Source organism: Fusarium vanettenii (genome assembly GCF_000151355.1).
Source record: "Fusarium vanettenii 77-13-4 chromosome 7 genomic scaffold NECHAsca_9_chr7_10_0, whole genome shotgun sequence".
Taxonomy (NCBI): domain Eukaryota; kingdom Fungi; phylum Ascomycota; class Sordariomycetes; order Hypocreales; family Nectriaceae; genus Fusarium; species Fusarium vanettenii.
Window position 1 is genome coordinate 245611 of NW_003315875.1, and position 8990 is coordinate 254600.

At 49.7% G+C, this 8990-nt stretch overlaps 1 protein-coding gene across 1 annotated transcript; it reads left to right on the plus strand.

The window, feature by feature from the left end:
• Positions 1 to 290: 290 nt before the first annotated feature.
• NECHADRAFT_94939 (uncharacterized protein) lies at positions 291 to 6334 on the plus strand (the record flags this gene model as incomplete). Its single annotated transcript, XM_003049035.1, has 6 exons — positions 291 to 609; positions 656 to 954; positions 1004 to 1179; positions 1234 to 1561; positions 3810 to 3832; positions 6298 to 6334. The coding sequence occupies 6 exons, from the start codon at positions 291 to 293 to the stop codon at positions 6332 to 6334; spliced, it is 1182 nt and encodes a 393-aa protein (XP_003049081.1).
• Between the last annotated feature and the right edge of the window lie 2656 nt (positions 6335 to 8990).

Genomic DNA, 8990 nt, shown 5'->3' on the forward strand with positions numbered 1-8990 from the left:
GACCTGATTCCCCGCATGATAACCATGAGCCAACATCCCGGCTGACCATCCCCGCGAACTGGACTGGATTATCGCCGATCTCTAGATCCGCTAAACCCAAAGAGGGCCAAAAGTGCGACTTTGACACAAAACTCAATTGGGGGTGGCTAATCAGTGAATGCGTATTGGAGATAACATCGATGCCCATTGTCTTCATCCAAGCTATTTAAAGTCACAGGCTCGATATCATATCAAGTCTATTGGCGCCTAGTCAGCCAACAACCTTGTCCTTTATCTCAAACCTTGTCGCAATGTTCCAGTTCCTATCGTCCAAGAGCGCACCGGCCGATGTGCCCCGTGCCCTGCCGGCATCATGGTACCGAGAACCTGCCATGTACGAGCTGGAAAGACGTGCCATCTACTCTAAGCGATGGCTTTTGGTTACGCATCGCAGTCGATTTTCTAAGTCGGGCGATTTTGTTCAGTACAATGAGGCAGGTTTCTCTTTCTTTCTCTGCCTCGACAGGGAGGGAAACTTGAACGGGTTTCACAACATCTGTCGCCATAGGGCGTACCCTGTCGTGACAAAGGACGAGGGCAACGTCAGTATTCTGTCTTGCAAGTATCACGGTATGTAAATGCCCCCAATGTTAGTATAATTGCCTAACGTATGAAGGATGGTCATATGGCTTGAGTGGAAAATTGGCCAAGGCTCCTCGCTTCGAAAAGATGGAGACATTTGACAAGGACGCAAACAGCCTGTTCAAGGTGCATGTGCACATTGACAAGAGAGGCTTTGTCTGGGTCAATCTCGATGGAGGAGACAAGCCGTCTGTTCCTTGGAAAAGCGACTTTGATGGAGCAGACACACAACCTCGACTTGGCATCTTCAACATGGATGATTACACCTTTGATCATGCGTGGGACATGGATGGAGACTATAACTGGAAGACACTAGTGGACAACTACAACGAGGTAAGCAGTTCAACGTTTTCTTTTATCAAGATGTTTCTAACTAGCACAGTGCTACCACTGTAGTGTTGCTCACCCTGGTATCGCTGCAACTTCCAATCTGACAACCTACAAAGTCGAGACCAAGGGTGGCCAGATCCAGCACTTTGTTGAGGACAAGAAGGGGAAAGAATCTGGCCTTGAACCGGCACCGACATTTTTCTTTCCAAACGCGTCTGTCACCATGACGTGAGTGTCTGAGCCAAAGAGAAGCTCTTCCAGCACAACTGACACATGTCTTAGCACGAAATACTTTTACCTCATGCGAGTAGTACCAACTTCAGCAACCACAACATCAATGCAGTATGAAGTTTACCGACACAAGGATGCCACCGACGAGGAATTCAAGGCGGTTGACGACTTCTTCAAGCAAGTCGAGTCAGAAGACAAGGGTCTCTGCAACGCGGCCCAGAAGAACCTAAACGCAGGCGTGTACGTCTCAGGAGACTTGAACTCTTTCAACGAAAAGGGTGTGTTGTACTTTCAGAAAATCCTCAAGGAGGCCGTTGTACAGCATCGAAATGAGGAGCAAAAGGCAGGTGGTGAGATGTGGCCTGCGAGGAGGACGGCGGTTAGGAATGGTATTCAGGAGGAGATTGAGTTTTGCCAAGGGCTTTGTGATTCTAAAGGCAAGGAGGTTGAGTGGTAGAGCATGGATCAACATATCTCCAATCGATCTTGTATACTATCATACGTCTAGAACTCAACTCAGCAAGTCAACAAGTGTACTTATCAGGATATATAGATTGTACAGCTGCTGCCAAAGCATGGTGTCCGTTGAATCTCAGGTCGCTGTAGCTACCAGTAAACCTTGATGTACCTGCGGCTTCTGATGCTACTTGATCTTAATGCTGAGCTGTGCTGTTTACCATTATGATCAAGGCACTCGTGAAGGTCTGTATAGCCCGTTAAGTCATATAAGGGGTACCAGTAGATATTAGGATACGAATTAGACAAATCAATTAATATCTAGACAAGTAGAAGCATCTAAATGCCTCTGAAGACCACAGCCAAAACAACCCATGTATTTACCAGAGAGTCTGAATGAGCGTGTTCTTACCCTTTGACCTCGGCAGCGGAGGAAGCATAGTGCTAACCCATCCAATAATAGCAGGCGCCTCAAGAGAGATCCTTGTACCAGTGGCAGTCGTCTCCATCTTGGTCTTTGCGCTCGACGAGTCCTGCTTGTGGCTGGCACCAAGACTGAAAGGGCCATAGCCGACCTTGAGGTTGGCGTCGAAAGAAGAAGACTCAATAGCCTCTTCAAGGTTGGTAGTATCTCCACGGAACTCTAGTTCGACGTTGGACGCGACGATAAAGGCTGTGGGGTACGAGGGGAAGTATGAGTACTTTTCCAGACCCTTGGTGTCTTTGTTGTTGATGTAGGTGTGAAGATCGTGAGGGCCAGGAGAAAGGGCTACGTCAGGTCCAACGTTGAGCTCGGAATCCGCAAACAGCTCGCCGTGTAGCCAGTTGCGGTTGATGGAAACCAGCAGGGCTTCGAAGGAGATGTCTACATCGCAGCTAGCAGCCGCCTGAGATGCTTTGCTGTTGATACGTCAGTAGCTGTTATGAAAGATGGTGAGTTCAACTTACGAGCTAGCTTGGGAATAGCTGAAGCCCCCTGATACAGAAAGCAGACCATATCCCCCACTTGCACTGACGGTACTCGAGGAGGACTGCGACTCCTTGCTCGTCTCTTGAGAAGATGCTGAGATGCTGACGTTGATCTGTGTAGACAAGGGTTAGCAATGACAAAGTAGGAGAGAAAAATCTGCCCTTACCTTTGTCCACTTTGATGGCTCTTTGGGCTGTCCAGGTGCTGTGCCGTTGCGATTGATAGCAAAGCCTTAAACTCATTAGCGTCGATCCTCGGCCAAAAAGTAACGATGACCTACGTGGATCGGCCCATCTCTCATCAGCCTCCATGTAGTTAGTCCTCACAAGTTCCTTTCCGTCCTCCTCAGACTTTGTGAGGTCCTGAATTGCCGGGATGGCAATGTTTGACTTGAAAAAGTCCTTGAGACCTTGCTCAAGAAGCTCCAGCTGTCCCTCGGCATCCTCGATCATTCTCTTGATCCAGTTGACCTTGTCGACCTTGCTCATCTTCTGCATCTCCATGACGTTCTTCTTGTTGTTTTTGAGGTTCGCCTGTCCTTGAGCTTGGAGAGCTGCTTGAAGGTTTCGCTGAGCTGTCTGAAGGTCCACCTTGCCAGGTGTCGTACCATTGGTGGTAGTGTCTGCGGGCGTGTCCGGGGTTGTGCCATCAGCAGGCTTGGGAGGCTCAACCTTTTTCTCAGCAGCTTGAGCCTCGTACAGCGCTTGGTATGCCGCCTTCAGTTTCTTTTCCTCCTCCGGTTCCTCACCCTTTGTCCCATTTTCGGCTTCGCCTGCGGAAGTAACCGCCTTCTTCTCTTCTTCGGTCAATTCCCCGAGAGACTGTCTTGCGTTAGGAAATAATAGTTTAGAAGTTTGGAGGCAACACTTACATCCTGGAGACCCCTGTATGAGGAAAGAAGTCGCTTGATTCTCTTGATCTCAGACTCATAGTCCTTGCGGCTCAGCTCCTTGTTCTTCTTGTCCCAGGCCTCGGCTTGCTTGGCACAAAGATCAGCCCTGTTATGTAATTAGCACAAGTCGATATAGCACAGTGATGGACAAACCAATTGGGAGGGCTGAGGTCGACCTCTTGCCACTCAGTGGTACCATCCGGGTCGATGACGACCAAGTTGCGCGAGGCTTCCTTGCTCGACTCGACACGCTTCATGGCCGATGAGACGTCAACGATGCCGAAGTAGTAGTCGACCTTGTACTTGCAGCCATTGACGATCCCTAAGACATCGTTAGCACTTGTATTATGTCCGAGGCAAGTGTTACTCACAGTCCATGTACTTGGCCTGGGCGTGGTTCTTGTACTGTACAGTCGTGTTAGTCTTGAACACGCTCAGAGATCAGGATACATTCATTACGGAAGTTGGCCTGGTTCCACTCGTCGTAATGCCCCTGCTGTCGCCCAACTGAGTTTGGGTACATCCTCTTGGCCTCGTCTTTGGCTCGTTAGTCATCTGGGACAATGTGTGGAAGGTCGGTCACGTACCCCGAGCCGCTTGCTTGGCATGGTCCCACTCCTTCATGGCATCAGACCAAGCCTGCTGCTTCTCAACATAGACGTCGACAACACTTTTGGATGAGTTTGGCACCGTGGATGTGAGATACTTCATGGCTGCCACATATCTCTCGGCGGCTTTGTTCTTGGTCTCAGTACCCTTGTCCAGGTCGTCGATTGGGGCATCCTCCGGAATAAGCATGTCCAGTGCCGCAGCGTAGCTTCTGGACACACTCTTGCCGGTGGGACCCATCTAAAGAGCAGAATCAGTCTCTGTATCATATTCATTGAATGACGGAAACTCACCATGATCTTGCTCAAGGGAATCATGCCGTCGACCAGGCGAGCTTCATTGACCTTAACAGTGTGAGGGGTCTCTGCGTGTTCATTTTCGTTCCACCAGTAGCCACCATTCTTGCTGGTACAAGTGAGCAATTGTCCCTCCCTCAGTTGGGATCAATACTCACCCACTATTAATGGTGGTTCCGGGAACCTGGACAGTCATCAACTGCTCAGGTGCAACGGGGAAAGACGCCTGAAGCGCTTCACGGATGGACTAGACAACGGGTAAGCCACAGGTTTGTGGGCCGAGGAAAAATACTGACCTTGGAGACGGCAGCAGCTTGCGCAGCCATCGATTCGGCCATCTTTTCCTTGTCGACTGCCATGTTGACGTGAGGAGCTGAGGAGTCTTGAGCCGTGGTGGGTGAACGAGATGATGAGTTTGAACGAGAGAGTCCACCAGATTCTGGAGGAGGTGTGCTGGGAGGTGTATCCATTTCAGATCTACTTATACTGGCATCCAAGGACGAGTGCCGGTGCTTTAATGCGGAATAGACACCAAGACGGAACAAAATGGCACTGACAAGCGCTTATTGTTTTCAGCTGCGCCCAGCCCTTGCATGGTCGTGGTCCAGAACTGGTCCTATTCCGTTCATCACATTCAATATCACGCAGAGTTAGTCACTCTGTAGCGACTAGTGACTGGGCAAGTGCCATGCGGGCCTCGGCCGGCCATTCCACGTATCTCGGTCGATGGGGGTGATAGTTTCCATAGGTGCAACGGAAAGGGCCAACTCGCATTCCAGATCCAGTCTCCAAATGACGCTCCAAGCCCTGGCCAGTGCCAAGGGCGAGAATCCAGCGGACCAAGGCCTCCATCGTCGCATGGTGATTGCACGACTTGGTGTTGAACCAGGAATGGCGGTCATCGTTAGCACAACGGCTGAGGGGAATAACGACAGGGCCGAGCCGTCCCGTCCCGTCTATAGCTTGGATACATCCTGCGCTAGCTGTGCATGGTGGCTGGCTGTGATGCGTCCATAGGTGAAGATCGTCGCTTTCCACATTCTAACCGAGCCTTTCAGGAGACCCCCTGCCAGTTACCGCACATAATCTCGTAAATAGAAAGCTTCAGGCCTATCTCGTGATAAACTAGTATCAAGCCCATCCATCAGGTCAGGCGGTTAAGAGGAACTTCCCCGCAGAATGTGGCTTGCTGAGGTCCAAGACATTGAAGCGTGCATCAATAGTTTGTGAATATCACCACTAGCGCCGGGCGTGGAGCAAGGGGTCACCAAGAGAAGAAAAATGGTGTCCAAACAAGATAGATCTACCTTAAATTGGCAAGATGACCGGTATGTCTCAGTTCAACGATAGATCCTAGGTTTCGATACGCGCAGAGTGGTTACCCGTGATACTGTACCGCGTTAAATGGGAAACCGGAAGTATCTCCACTCGGAGCGACGTGTCATCGAGTTTCTTGCCATGACGCCTGGCCTCTATCGAGTTGGCACCAAAGAGGCAATTTGTAGCCCAGGAATAGCCCATTGTCGTCGTATTGAAACCTGAAACTTAGAGAAAAACTATATGTGCGTAACCTAGTCAACAGTTTTGTTCGACAATCTTCACCTTGCTCGAATTGGTAGAATCAAGTTCTCCTCTTCCTCTTCCTCTTCGAAATCAGAGTAGTAACGATCACTACTCGATTCGTAGTCGGGATTCATAATCACACCCATCTCAGAAAGTTCCTGCTTCTGTTCTTCGCTCAACGGCTTACGTTTCTTCCATTCTTCGCGCATTTTCTCAAGCCAGTGGTTCTGCAAGAAGTCTTTAAGAGAGCCCTTCTGGCTGAGGAATTCGCACTCAAACTGCCCTGTTAGCTTCCCAAGTTCGTCGATAGAGGATTGATCCTCGTCAAGCATTTCATCCCACCCCTGTTCCTCCTTGAGCTGCTGAATACGTTGCTCAGGCACGCCGGAACAATGATGGCACCACCTCAAGTGCCTTAAACCAAGACTATTCATGGGAGGAGATGAATAATTGACTTTGCAACGTATGCCATGTCTAGCCCACTAGCGATGTGATGGAGAAGATCAGCGAGATATAGTGCTAAGTAGATTGCCTTGGGATATGAACTGAAGGGCCATCAATGGTATACAGGGTGGGCGAGGCTATCCAGTGCCGTAGCAAAAAATTGGTGCACGGGTCGTGATAGGTCACCATGAGAACAAGGACAAGGGAGACGAGACCGCACCTTGCTGTAACACTCGGCAAACCCCCAGTGGAATTCTGTTCCCTTCTGATCCTTGAAGTCTGTCAGCAAGAGCCCACCATGCAGAGATCTGAGCAAGGTTGTGAGCAGTAGATAGCTCCAAGGAGTTGATGGAGTGTTCAAGTTTGGCACCCTTCTCGATCAGCCAGTCTGCATATATCAGGTGTTCTTCATATTCTCTGAGAGAGTTCCCGTGATGCAATGCTGAATACAGAACTGGTGTGACCCCTATCGCATCGGGCACGTCGATGCTCCGAAATCTGAAGTCGAAGGCCATCCCGGCGTCTCTTGTGGAGGTGGGGTAGTGAAATATGTTTTGGCGCCTACTGTCTCGAGTTTCTTCTTCGAAGCTTAGGGGGTTCAGACGATCGCTGAGTTCCTCAATATTCCCCTTTTTGTACAGGGTTTGCAGTCTGTTCCAGAGTTCTGCAGCTGTCGTGTCAGGGAGTTCATTCTCTACCACCCTGAGCTCTTGAAGGTCCGACTTGGACAGATGTTTTATGGCTAGATTTCGCAGATCTTCTCGCCTCTCCCTCAGGTGCTTTAGCAAGAGAATCGCAGTTTCAGAAGAAGAGTATTCAAGAGCGATGTTGAAATAAAAGCCGACTACGACGCGGCAACCCGTGTCGAGAAGCATCTTGGCAGTGTCCCCCCGACTACAGCGGTCTGTGCCGTCGGCTGAGCAGCACACATCCCCGCTATGTACCAGAGCGTAATGCAAAGGCGTGGACCCGGACAAGTCAGCTTCGTTTGCCAGAGAATGTGTGATAGTTTCCCTTACCAGGAGATTCAAGCCGTCTTCCCAGTTGACGCAGAGATGCAAGATGTTGTGTCGAAAGAAGTCCTTTTCATCTAGGAACTTGGAGAAATGGGGGCTCTTGATAAGCTCCTGGAGCTTTGACATATCTCTTTTCGAAACAGCCAGAAAGGGTTCTCCGTATCCAGGATCTGTCATCCGATTTCAACTGTCAATTATCATCCTTTCGGTAAAAGGTCGGCTATGAATATAAACTACCTTCGATAATGTGAGGACAGACATAGAAGGCATCGCAGAACATCCGCAGGTGTCGCCATTTATCCAAGGCACGCTCATCCCAATAATTACGCGTTGGCTTTTGGTCGAATCCAGGGTCAAACTCTGGCTTGAGAGTCTTGAGAACATCGTAAACACAAGGCAGTAGACTTGGAAAGCCACTTTCGAAGAGATATTCGAGCATTGAACTAATTCGATTTATTGGGGGGATCAGGCACGCTGTGCCATCATAGAACATACCCGTTGTGGTTCTCGCCGACAAAAATGTCGACCTCCATCACCGTGTACAGAAAGGTGAGGACCGTCTCCAAGTTTTTCAGACGTTGGCTAGTTTCTTTCGAGCTTGTTGAGCAGCCAAGAAGGAAACCAAAATACTGTCGAGATTGTTAAGCTTGAGTCTGCGCTCCATTCACGAGGTGAACATACCATGATGCAAAGGTGGGCGGTGGTCCGGCCAAATTGGTCAACGTCAGAAGGCGAAACATCGGGCAAGGAGTATGCCTCTTGCAGCTTCGTCATGAACCCCTGAATGTGGCTTATAACGTAAACATAGTTTTGTCAAATAAAGATCTCGAATGCCTTGCTCGTTTCCCTCATATTGTATGTTTTCGGCGAGATTGTGATTGAGTAGCTCCTGTTCTCACATTGGCGTTCCACAGTCAGATTCAAGGCCAATGAGAGGATGTAGCGGAGGCCGGTGTAGGTGAAGGTGGTTCTCGTAGATCTCTGTAACGAATTTTCTCTGTAATAACAACATCCGCGTTTGTGCTTCCTCTTCCAATAAAGCTGGCGGAAGATGGTCAGCCCTCCCCAGAGTTTATAGCTTGGAAGTGACTGCTTGGAGCTTTTCCCCCTCGCTCCATTGCAGGAACAGGCCCCAGCAGCGTGTGCTTGCATGGTCCCAAGGTTGGCATTCGTCAAGCATTGGCGAGCATTTGTTTGTCTGGTTGCCTCAAAGGCCTGGTGTGGGTGAACAAGAGCCTCGAACAGCTGTAACTGGGCTTGTGCCTGGGTTTGTGCCTGTTCCTCTCGTTAGATCGGGGAACTTCCAATCCATCAAGTTATAGGTGGAGGATCAAGGTTCTTACAACACTATTCATCTTCTCCAACAATTTGACGCTAGTCCTTTGGATCAACTCGTGAGTGCTAACTGTCATCGCTCTGTTTTGCTTGACTTCAGTGGAGATTTCTACCAGCAGTGCTGCTGTGGCTTTAGCGGACGAGCCAGCAGCCTCGACGTCATTCTGGATTCTGCGAAGAAAATCCTTTGTGAGCGAGCCGTCGTCTTGGACAGCGTTTATGAGAGC